The 23668-nt window shown below is 35.3% G+C and overlaps 1 protein-coding gene across 6 annotated transcripts in view; it reads right to left on the reverse strand.

Annotated features, from left to right (window-relative positions):
* Rps6ka6 (ribosomal protein S6 kinase A6) overlaps window positions 1-3638 on the reverse strand; it is a 98219-nt gene extending 94581 nt beyond the window's left edge. The window contains exons 1-3 of one of the 6 annotated variants that reach the window (XM_046425386.2): window positions 3053-3423; window positions 1997-2239; window positions 1318-1427 (exon numbers count right to left, since the gene is read on the reverse strand). In XM_046425386.2, the coding sequence (XP_046281342.1) occupies window positions 1318-1398 (81 nt within the window). In that variant the 5' untranslated portion in view covers window positions 1399-1427; window positions 1997-2239; window positions 3053-3423. Of the gene's footprint in view, window positions 1-1317; window positions 1428-1996; window positions 2240-3052; window positions 3424-3514 lie in introns of those variants that run through there. The other 5 variants (XM_046425387.2, XM_046425384.1, XM_046425385.2 and 2 more) reach the window with 5 other exon arrangements.
* Between the last annotated feature and the right edge of the window lie 20030 nt (window positions 3639-23668).

Here is a 23668-nt window from a genome sequence, read left to right on the forward strand (position 1 = left end):
TCTGCAAAAGAGTTGCTATCCTAGTTAAATTTTTAAAGTTTGTAACTTTAATCTCAAATTGTATTATAAATGACATAATATTACTCTTAAAACTAACTTCCTTAAACAAAAGCAGTATTGTTAAAGAAATAATATAAAAGCAGCAGTTTATATTATATGATATGCAATTTTAAAACCCTACAATCATCTACTCTTTAAAGAAGTAGGCACTCCCTCACCAAAAAATTAAAAAAAAATAAGTACATGAATTCTAATGCTCATGAAACTAATTTGTATAAAGTTCACATTACTCAAATAGTCTATATTTCATACACAGCCCACTAATGACATATACTCACCCCATCTCAAGTAATACCTCTTCAGTGATCCTGAAAGTATCAGTATCCAGGCAAAAGCTAAAACTAGCTTCCTGAGTTGGGGGGGGGGGGGGAGAATAACCTTTTAAGTTCCTATTCCCAGTAGACCTAATTGAGATAGTACCTTAACTCTGAAAACCAGAGCTTCTCACTTAACCTATATCCCCTCTTCCAAGAACTCTCTTCCCAGAAACCATGAAGCCCATATTTCCCTTTCTCAAACCCATTGCCATCTTTCACTGGAACCAAACTCCTTCTTATTTAAAACCTTGACACATTTTACCAAAGGATAAATTTTCAAACAGTGGTTAGGCTTTTCATCATTATGCCTGCTTCTTCTATTATGCCCTGATCTAAAAATGTAACTATTCATAATAAGTTTTTCTTGTGCAAAAACATGTTAAGAGTCTCAAAATGCAAATATACAAACTTCTGAATGGCAAGTCAATGGTTAACAATTGCCCATACAAGTAAGATAGGTAAAAGATAACACTGAAAGAGATACCAAAATATATTGTAGTGTCTATAATCTTTAATCTTACCAGGATTCAACCCACACAAAGAAAGTAACAGAAATTATTTCCTTTGACATTAAATTTAACCTATTCTTACCTACATTTTCTTTCAGAATTCTACCACATTTAAAATATGCATATTATATAATAAAAGCACCTTAGTCCTAAAAACTAACAGTTATAGGTTGTAAAGTTCATACTTGAAGCAAGCATTTCTAAAGCCAACATCAACATGAAATTAAACATATATTCTAGGAAGTAAAATTATTTCCTTCTTATCAACAGAATATCATTAAAAGCAAAAAGTCTTCTAAGTACTAAGTGTATCTGTTCAAATGTAGCATTAAATTTTCACCTATTTTAATAAAGTCACCAACAAGGCTAAATTTAACCAATCTTAATTGTTTTAGACAAAGAAGGCAGAAATACTACCTTCACCACATTACCTTCACCTTTCGTTTTACTTCATAGGGATTAACAATTTCCACTTGAGTATTTTTCCAAATTGCTGAGGTAGAGAGACCCATTGTTAAATCTCTACAATACCTAAAACATACTGCAAACAATAAAAAAAACCATATGTGGTAATTACAATTTAAAACATACTACATTCAAAATTAGCTAAAATAATAAATAGTACACATGCAAATGGCTCCCCACCTCCCATTCCATCCTTATATTATAGCATTTAACTTGTTATCAACAAAATGTCTGTGACTATATCAATTGATTACACACATGAAATAAAACAAATAGTTTTATGTAGTCTTGAATAGTCTAGAAATTAAGCCCCTCTTTGTTTAGTATATACTAGTCATAAGAGATGAAGAATGTTAAACCATATGTTGGTATACCCTAGTTCCCTAGTAAAATATTTCCTAAAAAATATAAAGGGTTCAACTTCAGGGTACTTCTGATTTTATTTCCACCATATTTCTTATTGCATGTTATTCTAATATGTAATCTAACCCATTTAGTTGCAAAAAAAAAAATTAAGGAAAGCAAAACAGAAGAAGATAACCATAAGAAAATCATACAACTGTCCAAAGTGTTTTTTTTTAAAGATGGAGCAAGTACTTGAAGACAAAGTTGCACCCTTGAGATGTACAGGAGTGCAAATCTTACCTTAAAATAGCCTACTAGTAATCAATTCGGCATTTGTCAACTATTTTTAGGAGGTGTATAGTGGCTTCTTCCAGAGTAATATGCTGTTGATTATTTACCAGAAAAGGATCTGATGTTCTGTTGTGATAGTCATGTTTTTTATATTTAAATGTTGCCCGCTTTTTATAACAAAGTACTTGTGCACATCTAATTTCTCGCGGCACTGCTGACCAAGGCCCAAACAGAACAGTTTCAGAAGAGAAGCTGGAAGAGAGGCGAACCAAAATTTTGGTTGAACCTCCTTAAGTCTTACTAAAGATTCGTCTTATAAAGGCTGGCTAGGGTTCACTTTAAGTCTTCCTTTACAGACCAACGGGGCGGGGACTGAGAATGGGGAAAAGCAAAGGAGAGAAGGAAAAGGGCAGCAAAATAAGGGGACTTGAGAAGAGGCAGCAGAACTTCACCTGAATGTAGATAAACCCGGCCAACTGTTCATCTCTACGTAAGGTGAAAAAAATAATAATAAGCCACAAAAAAAAAAAGAGAGAGAGAAAGCTAAGTTATGAAGAAACTCTCGTCCCTCTGCAGAAATGTCCCCAGGGTAACTTCGTCACCTTGGTGTTTTTGTTGTATTGAGTTCTAAAGCTCCCAGGGTTTAAAAGCGAGTCGTATGGAGTCTGCAGAGGTCCCCTGAAGTCTTCCCAGCAAGCAAACCCAGCTCATAGGAGAAAGAGGGACGCGCCAAGTCAGGCACGGCACCCCAGGCGTCCCCCAGTCTTACTTCGGGTTGGAAAGTGGAGAAACTTAGTCACAACAACTCCAGTATAGCCAGTGAGACAGGCGTTTCCGAGGCCCGGCTGGGGCTGCACTCTACACAGGAGCCTGCCGCCTCATCCCCACCCGCTCCCCAGGGAAGGCACAACTGGGACAACGCGTGCTCCACCGCCCTGCAGCCTCAAAGGGGCTTGCCTGGGAGCCCCGCTCTCTTCCCCCACGCCCTTTCTCTCTTGGCCCCCAACTAGGGTCCTGTAGCAACAAGGGTAGTTGGCTCCAGGCTATCTTGGCCACCACACTAACCTCGCCACTGTTCGTGCCGCCGCCGCCGCCACCGAACACCTCCATGTCTTGGTCCCAGGGCTCTTCCTGAGGAGGGATTGGTAGCATCGCGCTTTCAGGAGCACTCGAACAGGAGCTGCGGACCGCCAGCGCGGCAGTGCATCCTGTCTATTGAACTGGCCCGCTGCTGCCGCCGCCGTCTCCGCTGTGACCCCCAGCCCCGCCTTTAGCGACCGCTGCCCCCGCCACGGGGTCCCTCAGAGGCTGGGACCCGGGGGTCTCCGCCGCACACTGCTGCTCCCATAGAGAAGACAACTCTGTGTTGCCTCTCCAAGAGCTGCTGCTTGGCTCTTGCGCACCACTGCCGCCGGCGCGACGGCCGCTTGACGGTGACCACCCCCCCCAAAACCCCCAGCTAACCCCCTTCCTCAGGCCCCCTCCCCGCTCCCTGCTCTGTCAATATGGCGGCAGCGGCGGCGTTACCTGTGCGGCGCCTGGAACCCCCCACGGCGGCAGCACGGCGGCGTCACCAGAACGTCAATGGAGATTCCCCAGACTGGGGTGAGGGGGGTGGGAAAGAGGGGCGGGGTGAATGCGGGGGACCGCGTGGTGGGGGTGGGAAAGAGGGGAGGGGGGCGTGCTAGGCGGGGGAGGCGGGTGAAGAGTAGTAAAAGCCACTGCTAGCGCCTCGGTAAACCTGCCCACTTCACGGAGCATGCGCGGCGCTCTTTACACATGCTCAGCAGGCCCTCTTAGAACTACAGAGCAGCCTTGTTGGCGGGAGGATTCCCAAAAAGAATGTGGGAACTGGGGGACCCTCCGGAGCGCTTGATTAGTCGATGCTAGAGGAGGATTCCGGGAGTACCTACTTGCGGGGTTCACGAAAAACAGGTGTCCTATATGCAGAACCACGCCCATTTCAGTACTTAGTGACAAATACTAGGGCGGGGATTTTACTCCAGTAGACGCTAGCCTTCCGGAAGCTAGAGGCAGGAGAGAATGGATTTAAAAGAAATTAGAATACCTGTGATCCTTACTCACACCTCCTTATCCCTCTTCAAGATCTTCCGGATACATGCCTTCACGTTACTGATAACAGATTGTTTCCAATATGTGTGTGTGTGTGTGCGCGCACGCACACACACTATTTATTGAACTCTCCTTGTGGCGATGAAGACAGGGTGTATGATGCTAACCCTCCCTCGACCCGCTCTGAGAATACTGGATCTTTAGTGACAGTAATTGTAATTCTTCTATCTTCTCCAAAACAAGCTTTACTGCTTTGCTCCTGTGAGCCTCACACTGTAGTCCTCAGTAGTGATATTACGGAGATAAAGTATGGTCTTCTACATAGGTAATGGATGATCCAAACCACTCATCAAAACATTTCAGACTTCAAAACAAAAAACAGTTATTCCAAACATTTGACACTTAAAAGAGACTTAAAAGAGCAACTGCAACAGCTCCTAAGCTGGCTCAGTACCTTGGAGAGGTTTCTAACATTCTGCATAAAACTCACACCACTCCTTCCCCCTTCTACACTTACAGTTGTGTTGTGCTTGCAGAGAACACTGAACTATGCCCTCCATTTATTTCACCATCTGGCCTCAAGAGCTAAGAAAGCAAAACAAGCTACAGAGGTTGGCAGTTAATTACGAACAAGAATCACCAACAGTGCTCTCCCATTTATTCTGCTGAAAATCCAGAGAAAAAGGCGAGCTTTAGAGATAGGTTTTGTAAAAGTGAAAGATTTTAAAGTAATGGGAATATGAGGCTATCACTTTTGAAAATGGGTTTGTGAGTGCATACCGGCAAATAAATTTGTTTGGCAGAAGTGACAGTGTTTTAACTAAGGCTAATCCTTTTGAGCTGAGTCTATTCCCCTATTGCTTACTCAAAGGCTTAGTTCTGGAACCACAACCAACCCCCCCCCCCCACACACACACACACAAACACACACACATCATCTTCCACATCATCTATTTTCTTCTTTCTATTGAATCATTCCCACCAGCAGAAAGCATGCTGTTTTGACTTTACCTTGGTTGACCACTTGCTAGCATCTTATACACTTCAAGACTCCCTTTTCTTTAAATATTTTCTTCACCTGGCCTCCAAAACAAACGGTTCTTGTTTTGCTTCTACATCATCGGAGATTTCTTCTCAGTCTTCTTTGCTGGGTCATTCCTCATCTTTCCAATCTTTTACTGTTGTAATTTCAGACTCAATCCATGACCTCTGTCTTCCCCAGAATTCCAGGTATCCCCACATCTCATCTAGACCTATGGATTACTCATTCTTAAAGTCATGACTCCTGCCTGCAACTGTCTATTCAACATCTGTACTTGTATATCTCAAATTTAACCTATTCAAACCTGACTCTTGATTTGACCCCAATCTGTTCCTCCCCTAGTTTTAACCAAGCCAATTAATGATCTGCCCCCATTAACCTAGTTTACTGATTATTTCTCACTTCAGAGTATCCTTCCATAATCATCCTATCTAAAACACTACCCCCATAAATCTTTCCCCCTCACTCTGATTTTTCATCTCACCAATGAACGTGTGATGTATTTGTTTAATTATTTTCCTCAGAACATATCTGGAACATAATGGTTCTTGGTAAGTGTTTTCTGAATAAATTTGTTTTATTGCTATTTTCATGTACTTTTGATAAATACACTATATCACATATATTAGGAAACTTCCCCAGAATTAATATATTCACCTTTGCTTCATACATAAAATTGAATCTAGGGACTGGGGGTACAGTTCAGTGGTCAAGTGTGTGCATGCTTTGCATGTACAAAGCTTTGGGTTCAATATACAGCAGCAAATAAACAAACTTTCATATGTGTTCATTCATCATCTCTTTAGATTGAAGGGAGAACAGTAAGGTAGAAGAAGGTGGTCAGGGGGAGGAAGGAGGGAAGGGCAAGGGAAGGTACTGGGATAAGGAATTGATCGAACTATTTTATGTGAATGTACAAGTGTTCCACAATGAAACCCACTATTACGTATAATTATTATACACCTATAAAATTTTTTTAAAAAAGAAAAATGCAAACTCTTACTAAATCCTCTAAACTACCCAAAGGCAAATAATATGTATTATTCAATGCTTTCCATACAAACTGTGAATATTAAATGATTATTTTCAAATGTTTAAAAGCTATTTTTTTAATTTTCATCAAAATATCTATATCTATTTTTTATATAGATTCAGATACTTCTACAGAAAGACATATATTCCATGGAAAGTTTAAATCCATATGCCTATGCCTTTGTAATCCTTAAATAATTAAAACCAGTGAGTGTTTATGACAATTATTATATCTTAGTAAATAGAGAAACACATCTAAATCACAGGATAATGAGAGTTTAAAGGTCCCCTGACCATATACCCTTTAAAAATAGTAATTGGATCTGAGAAGCTTACTAAGTACACCACCATACTATGTACAAAACACTGCCTAGGTGATCTGGAGATTGCCAAAATCAAGACTGCCCTTGGTATTGGGTTATACAAAAAATACACACAAAAATGCATTCAGATATTTATGGGGGATTACGTGTTAGAAAATTACTATAGTCAGCCAGGCAAGGTGTCTCACACCTTTAATCCCAGAAACTCAGGAGGCTGAGGGAAGAGGATGATGAAGAGGATGATGAATTCAAGAGCAACCTCACCAACTTAGCAAGATCCTAAGCAACTTAGTGAGTATCTGTCTCCAAACAAAAAATAAAAGGGACTGTGGATGAAGCTCAGTGGTAAAGAGCCTCTGAGTTCAATCCCAGTATAAAAAACATATAAAAACAAACAAATAAATAGATTATTCAAATGATTTTTTAAAAATTACAATAGTAATAGTCACTCAATTCGTATCTCATATTCCCTGAAAAGTCATTCCTTGACAAACTGAAATACTCTCTCCCTGTGGTAGTAGAAACAACATAAGATAGGCAACTTGATTCCTTGTTTTATGTTGGGGCTCAACCACCACCTAGATATTGGAAAAAATATTATTGATCTTCAGAATACTCATTTGTAAAATAGGGAGAAGGTTAGGAGTAAATGAACTTATTAAAGTTCCCTTCCTGATTTATGGTCCTAGCACCAATTGTCCATACTAATTCATTCCACCTCTTAAGTTTTAATTAGTGTGATCAACTTTATGCCCCACAGGTTGCAGATCTATCATCATTGTTTGTGACAATTCTCCAGGACCCTTACCCTAGCCTTAATTCCTGTTTCTTTTCCAGTGACTCTTTTCCTTTATAAGTCATCTCTAACCCTTTGATGACTGAGCTTAGTTTCCCTGATTTTGATAGTACTCTCTAAAGAACTTGGTTTTTACAAACATTCTGGCTTTTGTTAATACCTGGACATGACAGGAAAATACTCCCACCTCATCTACCTCTGGCCCTAGGGATCTAAGACTGAGTACCTGCCTATCTGCAGGACAGCCAAAAGAAACACCATGACCCAAGTACTAGCAAATTTTCAGGTACTGGTTTTAGATATTTTTACTGTTACTACGTTAGTTGTTATTTAAATATTTTATTATTTAACCTCTTGTATGTTTTATAAATCCACAATCTCCAAAATTCTTGAAGTCATACGTATTTTGGAATTCAGAACTTGGTGCTTTCAAAAGATACTATAGCACATATACTTTGTAAAACAGAACACAATAATCAAAAGTAATACCTTCAATGAAACATGAATGAATATTGTTTTCAGGTGGAATAAATGAGGACTATAACTAGCTTTAAAACCTCCTCTTTTAAAAATATTTATTTTTTGTTATAGATGGACACAATATATTTTATTTTTATGTGGTGCTGAGAATCAAACCCAGTGCCTCACACATGCTAAGTGAGCACTCTACCTCAGAGCCACAACCCCAGCCCTAAAAACCTCTTCATTAGTACATAACAATGCATACATCTCTCCCTTATTAAAAATGATAAAATATCCTTCCTCAAATCTATAATATACCAGACTTCTGTTTATGACAACTTTCAATGAGTTATCAAGTCTTTTTAACTTCATCTCAAATATTTTTTAAATGCCTGCTCCATACCCATTGCCATTTCCTCAAATCACCTCTTGCGATACTTACCTGAGCTAATGACAGACACATTCTCTTAACTGGTCTTTCTAATTCTCAATTTATATTCTCTTGCATATAAATCCATTCTCCCCACTGTCAACCTAGTGACCAAAATTCTCCATATCTCCATTATCTCTGAAACTCCTTAGCTCTGAATACAAATGTTTCACCATCTGCTTCTAACTATCTTTGCAGCTTCATCTTCACTATCTATCACCATGTACTTCAGTAAAATCTATATACATATTATTGCCTCTTCTCTTTCCCAGGCATACTTACAAAATTTACTCTTTTTTTAAAGAGGGGAGGGAATTTTTTAATATTTATTTTTTAGTTTTTGGCGGACAACATCTTTGTTTGTATGTGGTGCTGAGGATCGAACCCGGGCCACAGGCATGCCAGGCGAGCGCGCTACCGCTTGAGCCACATCCCCAGCCCATAAAATTTATTCTTAATAGCAATCAATACAAAAAACTACTATTTATTAAGAGTTTATTATTCTCCAAGCATATGATCTTCATAAATTAATTTAGCCCTTGTAAAAATGTATTATCTGTATTTTACAGACAAGGAAACTGAGTCTGGGAAATGTTCAGTGATTTTCTCTAAAACTATTTCCTCAAAACTATTAAATGGGAAATGTTGAATTCAAAACCAGATCTACCTGATGCCAAATCCTTTACCCCACTTGATGCTCTGTGAAGCCTCTCTGATCTTATCATCCCTGCTCCACACCCCGCTCCACTCATCCCCTGCAGAGAACTAGTCACACATTCTTTCATTCTTCCACAACATATTTTTCATATCCTTATTTAAGTACTCCTTAATCTTTCCTTAGCAGCAAGAATTTGAACTTTTTGATATATTGAATTAATTTAAAAAGCTCTGCATTTATAGCGTTTGGTTGGAGTTCAATAAATATGTTGTATGGACAAACAACCCTTCATACTCTAATAAGACTTTGTGTTAAAGCTGTGAGGTGATACAAAAATTGGTAAGAATTAATTCTGTGAAGCTTAATTGCTTATTTATTCGATGTAAGCTATGTCAGAGATACATTGTCTTATTTTAAACTATTAGTAAAGAGGGCCTCTTAGACCTCACTCTACTAGCCAAGAAGACACTTGAACTATTGGTGAAAATTATGATAACATCTTACATAAACACAAAAGCAAATATTAGGGAAAAAATTAAAATTCTCAGTGTTCTGCAAATTATACACAGCAGAGGTTTATGCTTTCTCTTCAGTCTTCAGGATGTTTTTGGCCTGAAATTATGTATGTGCCTATGCATCTCTGTATTTTCTATTACTATAGCATAATGTTAAAAAATACAGAATGGTTGGCACTATTTTGATAGTTTGAGAACTGGGATGTATTGTATCTAGTTTCTAAATAAAATATTTTTCATCATAAAATATGATGATATGCACTACACCACCATTAGAACATGTGTTCTGAGTGTTTCCAGGACTAGGAACAGGATATACTGAAAAGCTCCATAATGACTTTTTTTTTTAACCCTGTAACAAATGGCACATACTAGATGACCAGGGTCAGAGGTGAAAGTGGGTGTTCATGTAATTTAAGTGAAAAATGTTGACTGACTCATCTTGCCCTCACTAAGGGAGTGTGAAATATGAACCAAGGGCCTTTGATAAATGGATCACAGACCACCCACAGTTCCCAAACTGTGGCTTTGATTTTTAAACTGTGACCTATACAAAATAATACATATTTGGGGTATAATTATAGACAGTGCCATATAACCTCTTAGTATTATTTGCCTAGTTCCTCAAATAGTATAATCCAAATAGTTGGAAGATGTTGAGCAATTACAGCATAAAAGCACTACTAGAAAAACATCCAAAGATCTTATTTTAGAAATATAGTGACTTTAAAATATGGGATTCATGTACAGAAACATGAAAATTTATAAGTGTATAAGTATTAATATTTACTTACTTATTATCCTTAGATAATACCTTTGGAATTTCAGATAACTTATTCTAAAAATACTGAGTAATATTGTACCACTACAAATCAATTGCAAAAGATAAGCAATTTACACATATTTGTGAAATGTAAACCCACTCTTGTCCATATGTTGAAATTAATGAAACCAAGCAACATATAATCAATATCATAATTTAAAAGCTTTTTCTTTGAACAGTAATTAAAATTTGTATAATACATAAGAGGGTAAAATTCCTTAATAATACTAGAATGAGGGAGGAGTAGCAATCGCTGTTTATAATCTAATTCTTAAGATTTCTAAGAAAGGTACTTATATTTCATGATTTAACTAAAACTTCAACCTCATTTCATTCTAATTATGGTATCTGTTACAAAGAAGTATTGCTGTATTATATATAAGCAAACTGTCAAAAAACAAAAATTTGCTCTCATTTTTTATCCATATTTTAATTGGTTCAGCATGGTTGTAAATAATGGTGGGAATTGTTGTTACACATTAGTACATGTACACAATATAGCAATTTATAATTTGACCAATTTGCTCTCTAGCACTTTCCCTCTCCCTTCTCACATCCCATCCCCTCCCTGGTCTATTTCCTCTATTCTACTGTTCTCCTTTTGATTTTCATGAGGTCTTTTTTTTCCTTTTTCCTCTCTAGCATCCATATATTAGAGAAAGCATATGAACCTTTACCTTCTGAGTTTTACTTCTTTTGCTTAACATAATGTTCTAATGTTTCATCCATTTTCCTGCAAATGATATAATTTCATTTTTCTTTATGGTTGAATAAAATTACATTGTGTATATATACCACATTTTCTTTACTATTCATCCATTGACAGAAACTTAGTCTGGTTCCACAGTTTGACAATTATGAACTCTGCTGCTATAAACATTAGTTTATATCTATCACTATAGTATGATGACATTAATTATTTAGGATAAACACTAAGGAGTGGTACAACAGGGTTATGTGGTGCTTCCATGCCTAGCCTTTTGAGAAACTTTAAACAGATTTCCACAGTGATTTCCATAGTGGCTGACCAATTTACAATCCCACCAACAGCACAAAAGTGTTTCTTTTACTCAATATCCTCTCCAGCAAGTATTATCGTTTGTATTCTTGTTGACTGTCATTCTGAGTGGTGTCAGATAAAATCTCAGTATAGTTTTGATTTTAATTTCTATTCATATGCTTTCTCTCATATATGGATGCTTGAGAGGAAAAAAGAAAAAAAAAGATCTCATGAAAATCAAAGGGAGAGCAGTAGAATAGAGGAAATAGACCAGGGGATGGGATGTGAGAAGCGAGGGGGAAAGTGCTAGAGAGCAATTGCTAAAGATGTTGAACATTTTCTCATAAATTTGTTGGCCATTCATACTTTTTCTCTTGATAAATGTCTGATTCATTTGCCTATTTATCAATTGGATTATTTGTGGTTTTTATATTAAGATTTTTTTTAGTTCTTTATATGCTATAGATTTTAATCCTCTTTCAGAAGAGTAGCTGGCACAGACATTCTCTCATTCTGTGGGTTCTCTCTTCACATTCTTAATTGTTTCCTTTGTTGTGGAGAAGCATTTTAATTTGATGCCATCACACTTCTTAACTCTCAGCATTTTTTTGTTTTTTGTTTTTGTTTTTGTTTTTTTTTTTAGCTTTAGGTGATTCATGACAAAAATAAAGGGAAATCAAACTCATTTTTCCTTTGAATCTTGCAGCTCATGTGACCAGATTCTCCTTTTTTATTTCTAAATCTCTTTAAATTGGATCAAAATATTTGATTATAGTGTTTGTTTTTCTGAAAAACAGTAGTAATATTAGTAGTAGGTTTCCCAAAATGTTAGAAATATCTGACTACTGAATAGGAAATGAATTTTGTGAATGACATAAATAAATAAAATAACCAGCCATAATTGAAGAAATAGATACATTTGTATAAGTCAAAATTATAACACTAGTCATGAAGGTAATCTGTCTGCAATATTCTTTATAGCATTGTTCACTGAGATTGAGTCAACCAATATGACTGGTTATTCAATGTCTCTCTAGCACTTGAATAACTTACAATTTTCAATTTGGGCCCTTTTCCAAATCTTTGAACTTTATTTCTGAAATAAAGTTTAACCATCTTTGGTTAAGGATATGAGAGTAGCTAAGTTACGCTGGCTCAAACTTCAAACATAATTCTGAAACTATAATAATAACTACAATAAACATGTGCTTCCACCAATATGAATAGTTTCAGGAATGTCTTTTACATATAATTTGCAAATCTATTATCACCTAAAAGATAACATATGATTAGAATTCCTACCACTGAAGTAATGGTAGAAGATTTCATTATATCCCTGCTTGTCTCCTATTAGGTACCCTTAGAATTGAAGTTTTTATTTTTTAAATAGGATTTATGTTAAACTACACTAGATGATTTCAGATTTATGGTATTTCTCTAACTTATGAATAAGTGTGCCTCAGAATTATTTGTAAAGTTTGTCAAAACACAAAGTGCTGGGCCAATGCACTTTCTGGGTAAGGAAATGTAGGATGCAGACTAAGTGTATATATATATATATATATATGTATATATATATATATATATATATATATACACCAAGTTATCAGATAATTTTGGTGCTGCTGGTCTGTAGACTATACTTTGAGAACTGCCTCTCTAATTTTTATTGGTTCTTTTTAGTTATACATGACAATAGAATCCATTTTGATATAATTATACAAACAAGGAATATATCTTATTCTAATTCAGACCATAGTACCTCCCTTCCCCTTCCCTTTCCCCAATCCCTGCTGCTTTCCCTCTATTGATCTTTCTGCTTTTAACCCATAGTTATTTTTAATTAATTTCTTGTGGGTATAAACAATGATGAGATTCACCATGGTGTATTCATATATGCATACAGGGAATTTGTGTCATACTCATTCTACTGACTTTCCTTTACCTCTCCCTCTCCCTCCCTTCTTTCCCCCTTTGTCTAAGCCACTAAAATTTATTACCCTCCCTTATTGCATGTATCAGAGAAAACATTTGAGCTTTACTTTTGGGAGATTGACTTATTTCACTTAGCATGAGTCTCCAGTTCCATCCATTTTCCAACAAATGTCATAAAGTAATTCTTCTTTTTGGCCAAGGAATACTCCATTGAGTATATAAACTACATTTTCTTTATCAGTTCGTCTGTTGAAAAGTACCTAAGTTGGTTCCATAGCTTAGCTATTGTGAATTATGCTACTATAAACATTGATGCATCTGTGTCACTATAGTATGCTCATTTAAATCCTTTGGGTACACACCAAGAAGTGTGATAACTGGGTCAAATCGTGGTTCCGAAAATTCCTAGGTTTTTGAGGAAACTCCATACTGCTTTCAAGAGTAGTTACACCAATTTACAATCCATCTATCAATGTATGAGTTTACCCTTTTCCCCATATTCTTGACAACATTTGCTGTTACTTGTATTCTTGATTATTGCTATTCTGACTGGAGTGAGATGATATCTCATTGTTTTAATTAGCATTTCTCTAATTGGTAGAGATGTTGAGCAGGTTTTCATATATTTGTTGACTGTTCATATTTCTTCTTTTGCAAAGTGTCTATTTAGATCCTTTGCCCATTTATTCATTGATATTTTTAAAATATTCTTTTTCAAAGAACTCAGATTTCAGATTGTTTGAACTTAGAGCAAAAATTGAATGAGAACTTATTAAGTAAATACAAATTTACATTACAATAAAATTAACAAAGGAAATCATATAAGTTGCAAATGCTGTGAGGCAATTAAAGACCTCATTACATAAAAGGAGTTGGCATGCTAATAACAAATGATTAGTTGTATGCATAACTGAACATAATAAAAGTGCCTTTTTTCCTGATGACCTGTTTAGAAATTTAACTGGGAAAATGGGCAAATTTGGACATGACTACATATGAGGTTATGTGTTTATTCTCCAACTTATAGATTGATTCATTCTGAGAAAAGATGGGACAGGTGATAGGCTTCTATGTTATTTGTGGTCAACAAGTCAGAGATAATCATATTGAAATTAGGGGGAAAAAGTAAACATTGAAATGAGCAGAGTTTTACCCAGAGCATCAGGACAATTTCAGGTATATGAAATTTTAGTACCCTGGATAGCTCCCCAAGAGAGAATTTGTTTTGAGTCTAGGCCTGGTTTCACTTAGTCTTTTTTCTGATTAGAGCTTTACCCTTTCTTAGAATTCTGGATGTTAAAGGAGTTCATACATTTTTGTAAAATTTAGTCCCTTGTTTATAGAGTGGAAGATTATTGAAATTTCCCAAGTAACATTCAGACTCCCTCTTAGATAAAAGGGACACATATTTTGGTCTAATTTAGAGCAAAATAGAGTTAACAGTAGAAATAGAGTCTACAGTACAGGCTTTCATGTCAGGGTTCTTAAACAAAAAAAAAATACTTATAAAAAACAATAAAGGGGCTGGGGTTGTGGCTCAGTGGTAGAGCTCTCTAACGCATGCAAGGTGCTGGGTTTGATCCTCAGCACAACAGAAAAATAAATAAAGTAAAGGTTTTGTGTCCAACTACAACTAAAAAAAAAATTAAAAATTACAGCTGTTCCTTGATTTCCATGGTGGATTATTTCCAGAGACATTCCCCTTCATCTTACCAAAATTTCTGAATGCTTAAGTCCCTTATATAAAATGACATACTATTTGCATATAAACTATGCACACCATCCCATATATTTTAAATCATTTGTAGAGTACTTATAATAATTTATATAAGTGCTATGTAAACAGTTATACCATATTTTTATGGAATAATGAAAATGATAAAAAACTATACATTTTTTTAGGAGAAACACAATTTTTTTTCCAAATATTTTTCATTGGAGTTGGTTACATTTATGGATGCAAAACCCAAAAGAATACAGAGGGCCAACTATACTTTTATTTCACTCTAATACTTATAGTTATTTTTAATATTCTCTTTTTGCACTTAGTGATTCAGAGTTCATTTGGTAAGGGTAACAAAACAGGGTTTTTGAGGTAGTGATTCTGGGATTGACCTCAGGGACTTGCTCATGCTAAGCACAGGCTCTATTCCTAACTTCTAAATGAATTTGTGAATTAACCTACTACCTAGTTTCAAGAGATTTTCACAGTGAATTATACACAGAATAATCTTATAATCCCTTAGTATATTCCTAGAAAAAGCACCCTATATAGCCATAAAAATTATTCAAATGTAACACAAATTCTAGCATTTCTGCTATTTATGCTTTTGAGTATGATCTAGTATATTTGAATGGAAGTTTAATTAAAGCACGATTAAAACCTACTTGGAATCAGAAGTCCAACAATAGCATTTCTTGTCTCATGAATTTTAATCCATTTAATGAAAATATTATAAAGTTTTCTTAAATGAGTAGTTATTAATGCTGAATTTAAAGCTTGAAAACTTTTGTTGTTTATATGACAATAAAATGAAAATATATCATTAATATATACTTTAAAATGAGAGATTAACAGGCTTTTAAAAATTAATAAAATATTAACATTGTAACACATTTTATAACCGTAACAGATAACTAGGCATGTACACAAAGAGGTATGTCACTAAGGGAAACTCATATATGTTCTTTCAGTTTTATTTAATCAAATTGATTTTTAGAAGATATCGACCAGTGCTACACTTCATCCAAGGATATAAAAGATGAAAAGATCATTGTTGTACCCTAACAACAACATAAAATATAATTAAGGAACAAAATCATAACATTTCTTGAGGCCATTAGAGAACTGAATACACAGGGCAAACAAACAGCCTGAAATCCAAAAGAAGACAGGCCTTCCAAGGAGAGATGGGATGCAAGCACTGGCTCACGTATAATGGTACATATAACTAAGATATATTTTTCAAAAGCAGTAAGGATAATTAAGTTAAAATTCTTAATGAATTTCTAAAGGACATCTCCAGGATCCCATGAAGTTATAGAACTTCTTGGTGCTGTGGAAACAAGGAAATAGGTTTCCACTCTCACACTGTTCTCCAGAAACTTATATCTGCTGATTATAAGAAAGATGGACAGAATAATAGAATACAAGAGAAGTCTTTCTGAGCATTGCAGGTCTAGAATAGCAGGGACAGGTGCTGTTGGCAGGAAAGGTAAAAATTCTGCATAAATGATACTAAGTGGCAGAATGAGGAGGGTCAGCATACAATGTTGCTCTACCCCCAAGAAAATATGATCTCTATTGCCACAAAGCTGAGATGAAAGTAACCCTTATTCCTATGAGAGAGGCAGAACACTTTCCTAGGCCCAGATAATATAACTAGAATTGATGACAATTAATAGTGCTTCCTACCAATGAGCAGGGGCAGAGCAATCTCCATCTCCAAAGCCTGCCAGAAATACAAGGCAGACTTTGGCTACCATGATGACACTAAATGGATGATTCATTTAAAAAAATGATAAACTGCAGCTTAGCAAATTTTTAAAAATGACTCAGAAATTTTGGAAGGTGATGGAAATGTTCTCTGGTCATGATTACATGTGTTTATCAACCTCCTACGACTGCATCCTAAAAATATTGTGGTTTGATATGCCAAAAGTATGCCTCAATAAACAAGACTACAAAAAGTAGTCTTGACATCAAACAAGCCAAAAGAAAAGAACACACACACACACACACACACACACACCACAATATACACAGTGATGCACAAATTATGAACAATAGGGGAGGGTAATGTTTAGAAGCTTAATGATGGAATAGGGAAGTAGATTTTGCAAAAGGGCATTTTGAGGTCTAAGGTGAATATTTAAAGGGGTGGCAACATTTGTAACCCAACTACCATTGTTACCTTGATTATGGGTGGAGGTGTTTATGTGCTGCTTGTATAAGGACATGTCAAATTGTTTTTAGCAATAGCATGCTGTCATCTGATATTCCCTCCCACTAATATACTGAGTCACTCTCCTTTGCATATCTGTGTACACAAGGAAATATTCCTTGTAATTGTTTAAAGAATCTGAAAAATGGGAGGTCCACAGTGATTGCTCTGAAATGCTATTGTCTAAAAAGATTTTGAAGGACACTGCCAAAAAGAAATACATCATAATTTGCATACTTTTAACTTTATATATGTTATTTGGATGTAGCTGCAAAATATCGTATACTGCTTTATTAAGTATTAGAGAAATAACTTACATTCTTTAAATATATTTTACTCACATACCTTTAGCATATAATATAAGAAGAATAAGAATCATTATATGACAACTCTATCATTTCTTGAGAACATGTTTGAAATATACATGGTTAAAATAATATGTATTTGGGGAAAATAATTTCCTTAAAATAATATTTATATTCAATATCAGAGATAAACACACTATTTGTATAGATATAAATACACACTGATTTTTGAAATATTTTATTTTTATTTTTTGAAATATTTTCTTAAAATTCAAGGTAATAATAATGCTGCTTACATATAGGTTTTCTTGTAGTTTTTTATGACCATTTGGACCTATGCTACTGACTTTCTGATTATAATATTATTGTTTTCACATTATCACAAATTCAATATGGATGTAATTCAGAACAGAAAAAGAAGTGATATTTTAAATTTCTTCAAACAGAAATGATAGCCACAATACCAGTCTGTTCAGTAGCTAACACTCCTCCCAACCAGGTGGCTACATGCCATTGCTAATTATCCTATTGCTTAATCTTAATTATACCTGTTTTGGGAAGATAAATTTATAATGGAAATGTTAGAATTATTTATTAATACACTTTTACATATATAATTTATTTACCCTTCTTTGCCCCAAAATGATTTGAGGAACCACATTGTTTATATTCACTGATGCAAAGAAATGGAAATTAAATAAATGACTCAAATTAGCAGAAGCTAAATTATCCACAGATGCCATCCATCCTCTTTACTTAATTGTAATAACCAGCTGGTTGCTTCCACAGTACACCACCTCCCTCAACCTCCCTTCTTTCTTACCCAATCCCCTCCCATTTCTGCCTTCCTACTTTCTTCTTATTCCCCTCCAGGTTCAGGTTCCTTCAGACTCCTTATACTCCCTCTTGACTGCCTTATCCCATTTTTTGACCCTTCAATAAGCTCCCTTTCTTCAGCTTTTCATTCATTCCTTATTACCTTCTTCCCTTCTTACCAGGCTGGAACACATCCTTATGTCCCCTTCTCATTCACCCTTTACTGCTTTCTCATTCTCCTTCCTTAGCCCTCCCCTTTTTGTCCCTCCTTTGATTTGGGGAACACTCACTTCCTACCTAGTACTACTTGGATGATGACCTAAAACCTACCAATATGACCTCTGGGACATTTCTACCATCCTTCTAGTGTGACTTTTTATTTTCTGCAGGTAAGCTTATTACAAAGTGGCCATCTCACTTCACTTGGTATGTTTAAAATCCAGCTACCCACTTCTCATGACATAGGGCCCAGTGTCTTTTGATTGAGTTCCCATTCTTATATAAACATTAGTAACTCTATGTTCTATTATTCTCCTTACAATAGTATATCATGAATAAAGGGATAATAGAACTCAGAATATGTGTAATAAAATAGATAAAGGATAATTTAGAACACATATTAAAAATAATGATGCTTCCAAGTTTAAACATCATAGAATAATATACTCTGGCTGACCATCAGCACACTTTTAATACAAGAAATTTAGCAGAGGAAATATAACATCTGATAAAACTTTTGATTACAATAAAGAAATGACACATGTAATATCCAGTTACACATGGAAATATTCCTATTATATCCATTCATGTTCTATGGTAATGGTTTTTATTACTTGGGTAAGGTAGTACTACAAAATCTAAATATGTTCCTTCTTTAGTGGTTAGAATAAAGAATTTATGGTAGTTGTGGTATAGAAAAGAGTCCAATCATCAATTTATGTGAATAGAAAAAAAAATAACTTGAGACCATGCTCTCTTCAAAGCTCTGAAACTACAGTGGAAAAATCTCTAGTAATTTAAGAAATCTCTAATAATTCACTTACCTTTGTTATATTGAGCTCCAGTAACCTAAAAGTATACATAGAATACATCTATTCAGTAACAATTTTAATTTTGCCATCAGCAAATAGGCAGAGTATGAGACCTCCATAATGTCCTCCCCATGGCTACCATCAGCTATTGGCAATAAGCAGGTTCAGTCCATTGACCCACCAATAGAGTGCTTCCTTTCCTAGCATGCTGAATATCTCTTCTTCTATTATACAGAGTTTTAAGGCTTTGCTATTTTATAAGCACTACAAGAATGACTGGATAAGTAAGAAGAATCTTTAGAATCTATCTATATAGTCTTTACATACATGTTAATTTACCAAAGAATGATATTTATCAGTTCTAATCATCTTACTGTAATACAGCTATCTGCTCAGACCTGAATTACTGCTACCTACTTATTTCACATGCATTATAGAAAGGAAACAATGCAATATTGTTCTCAATTTGAATAGAAACAACACTCAAACCTTTATCAAAGGCACAAGTCTCTGCTTAGATTAGATGACTTCCATCTAGCATAGAAGCTAATATGCTTGCAATTTTTAAAGCAGATTACTTTTATTTTCCTACTCCTATGTCTAAAAATAATCTGCATTTTGATTTACAGGCATACTGGATACATTAGAATTAGATCCAGTGTATATGGTATGTCCTATTTACTTGAATAAACATCCTGATTTAGAAATATTTATTCATTGTGATAAATAATCTCATCTTCTTTACAGAGATAAAAATAAAGCTGCTAGGAAATATTTAATCAACCTGACTTTATAACCATTATAGAAATAAATTGTGTATCAACTCTGATGCAGTCTCTGGCAGGTCTTCCTTTCCAATCATTGGTAAGAAGAATTTGTTTATAGCTAAAATATTTATGATTGTTTCCTGCTTTATCAGCTCTAGAAGTAAATAAAATGAATAGGCATAATTTATTGAAAGAAAGTCATGATTAAAATACCATAATTTAAAACTTATTTTGCATTACCAGTGCATTCCCTATGAGGTTGTATAATCAAAATCCTGGTCAAAGGCAATACTGTAAGAAAGCTGGTGTGACGAAAAAGGGTAACTCAAGGAGTGACACCTCTCAGTCCTCTCTCTTCCAGATCCTGTCAGAATTTCTATAATTTATTTTTGTACAGCAGATTTTGGAGAAAAGGCAAGATGACACTCTTTTCTTCAAAGGCTGAGACTCTTTACATTCATAAGAATTCACTTGATACATAGTATGTCAAGGGAAGTCCTTAGTCACCCTAGTGCCAGCAGTATTTAGCTATAAACATCTGTCATCACAACTAGTCTGTTTGGGAAATTCTCCCATTTCAGAATTTGACCCAGAATCATCTGTTACTGTTTCTATAAAAAACCCTCAGTCAAAGAAATTTAAGTCTGTGGAACTCCCCCCTCATTCCCTTTACTTTCATTTCTTACACATGTCTCCAGGTAAAACACTCTTTTAAAACACATTTACTACGTGTTTCTTCCAGACACAGACATACTACTTTTGATTATTCATGTAAGTTACCCTCTTTGTTTATCCAGTCTAGGACCAACTCCACAGGGAAAATACCAACACCTATTGTAGATGCAAATTACTGTCAGGCTGGGAGATCAGCTAAGTGATACAACACTTGCCTAGCATGCTTGGGGCCCCCAAGTTTAACCTTTAGCACTGCAAACAAACAAAATAGCTTCAACATACTTGTTTGACCACATGGTTTATAACATCTGTCTTTCCCAATGTCCTAAGTGTTTAAGAATAGGGGTCTTTAAGGGTTTTACCCTGATTCTTCTCAGTTCACCTGAGCCTTATCAGCATAATATTATTCTTTAGTTCCTACTGGGTAGTGCTGTCTTACAATTGGAAATTTTATTAAATCTGTGTCATTACAACATTATTCTTGACAATGGTGGTTCAAAATAATAAGATACCTCAATGAGTTGTTGTGAAGCTCAAATAAAATAATACATGTGAAAAAGCTTTGCAAAGAATAAAGTATCACAGAATCTAAGGAATTATACATTTGGTTATTTCACTTTCTATTTCAATGGACCATTTTCCAGTTGACATTCAAAGTCATTTTGAACATTTGATTGCTGCCCCCAACCTGCTCGGGCAGCTGAACTTAAGGTCACTCGGGTGAATTTCCAGGGACACCAAATAAAACACAGACACACACTTTACCTTTAAACAAGCTTCAGGGCGGCTTTTCAGCTCTTGGGCCTCAGGCTTCCCAAATGGAAGAGCAAGAGAAAGCCAGGAGAGGCTGGCAAGAGAGAGCGAGCACTTTAGGAAGTGGGCTTTTATTGGGGGGACCCTTGTTCTTTGAAAGTTCCATCCAAAAAAAAAAAAAAAAGCCAGAAGGGGCAGGGTTACAAGGGATACATGAGTGTAATTCAATCCAAGGGGCGTTGCCTACATCTGAAGACACGCCCTCAAGTTCCTGAATCAGGACAACTCCAGATCACTAGGAAATGTAGTGATGGTCAAAGCCTCTCGCTTCAGGATGGAAGGCGTGAGTCATTCAGAGTGGCTCCCCACTTTTGATTTTGTACTTGGAGATTAATCATACATAGCAGAATGTGAAATATACAATTTCAAGTTGATATAGTTAAATTCACAATTCTATTCTAAAAATGATATCACTACCAGGAGAGATAAAAGTTCTTTGATGGAGACTACTAGCTCTTTATTTTTTCTCTAAACTAAAAATATACAGAGAGAGGAAAAGAATCACTAGATATTTGATGGCATTTTACATAATATAATTCACTAATTTATGCACTTATTCTTTCACCCACACAACAAATTATGCATCTACAGACACTCTAGTAGGCAGTGGTGGTTGTGAAATGAAAAAGACATAGCAATTCATGTCAATAAACAACCTAGTAAATGTAATGTTCCCTGAGTAGGAATGAAGGAGAGGTGAGAAAGGAAGAAGAAGACTCCATAAAAATTAAGATTTAAATAAAGTGTGATCACTGATTATTAATTATTTATCAATATTAGTTGTGACAAATACACCATATTAATATAAAAAACAATATAGAAAATTGTGTGGGGTGGGGGAGATATGAGAACTCTACTATGTTTACAACTTTCCTGTAAACCTAAAACTGTTAAAAAATAAAATGTTTACTAGGAAAACATGCAATCTAATAGGAGAGGAATGAAGGAAAAGAGGCATATCTGTGTGATAAATTTTATAGTATACTATCTATAAGATGATTTATAATATAGAATAAGGGCACAATATCCAGTATTACAGCAATGTATGGACAGGAAGAATAAGGAAGATATTTAGAAGGTTTCCATATAATATGTTTTTTAAGTTTTACTCTCTATTTTGTCTTAGCTTCTCTCTTAATGAATTCTTTAGTTACCCTCATGACTTTCTGACCCTTCCTCAGTCTTCTATGATATTGACTGTTTCTCTGAGCACCTAATACATCTATTCTTTGTCTTTCATTACACACACACACACACACACATACACACATACACATACACACATTCTCTCCATCTGAGATGGTGTGTGTGTGTGTGTGTGTGTGTGTGATTATATAGACATCTTCAATTTCAAACTTTTAAATTCACTTAAGCTACAACTTGTTCCATAGTCACATTATAGAGCAGAATTGTTTTCCTGGTTTTTCCATTTGCTAAGTAATGATGATAAATTAATTACATTCCATTTTACATTGATTTAAAACACTCTTCAGCAATGAAATACTATTGTTTTTACTCATAGTTTCAATTAACAGATGTTGAAGTAAAGATACACGTTTGCAGTTGAGAAAAGTCCCTCTAATTAGTCACCAATGCCTGTTTGTAGCTGTTTGTTAGTATGCTTCATATTGTTTGATTTGTTGTCATTTCAAATTCTACTTTTAGAGTCCCCTTTCTCTTCTTTATACATTTGTGGTACAATACTATAACAATCAATAAAAGTGATAGCCTAGAATCTGTCATTTCCCCCTTTCCTAATAAGCTTATTCTGATAAAGTATATTAAAATTTTGATTTGTCTTCCAATAATGTCCTTCTTATCTGGAATCAGTCTCTTATTCATGTCATTAATTACCACTAATTTTAGGTAATGTTCAGACTATATAAACCAATGTAGAAGTTGAGGATTTAGTTTATTGAACAAATGTTTCATTTGTAAATATTTAACACCAACATTTTCCCACATTTCAAGCAAAACTCACATTTCGCTTAAAATATCCAGGCACTATAATTGAGGTCAAAGAGGTCATCTTTTTGTTTAAATCATGTGGATAATTGCTCCAATTCTCCACTTTGCTTTGCATAAAGCAAGTAATTGACTGAAATTTTCAGTGAAAAAAGTCAAAATGGGTGTTTATTATCTTTAAGTCCAAACAAGTAGCTAATTGCCTGAAATTACCAGTTGTTTGGTCATCCAGCCTTGCTGCATTTAGATATAGCCATGATTAAATTGGAAGTAAGA

This window comes from Marmota monax, unplaced genomic scaffold (genome assembly GCF_021218885.2).
Source record: "Marmota monax isolate L192 unplaced genomic scaffold, Marmota_monax_Labrador192_F-V1.1 WCK01_AAM20220418_F8-fsc00176, whole genome shotgun sequence".
NCBI classification, from domain to species: domain Eukaryota; kingdom Metazoa; phylum Chordata; class Mammalia; order Rodentia; family Sciuridae; genus Marmota; species Marmota monax.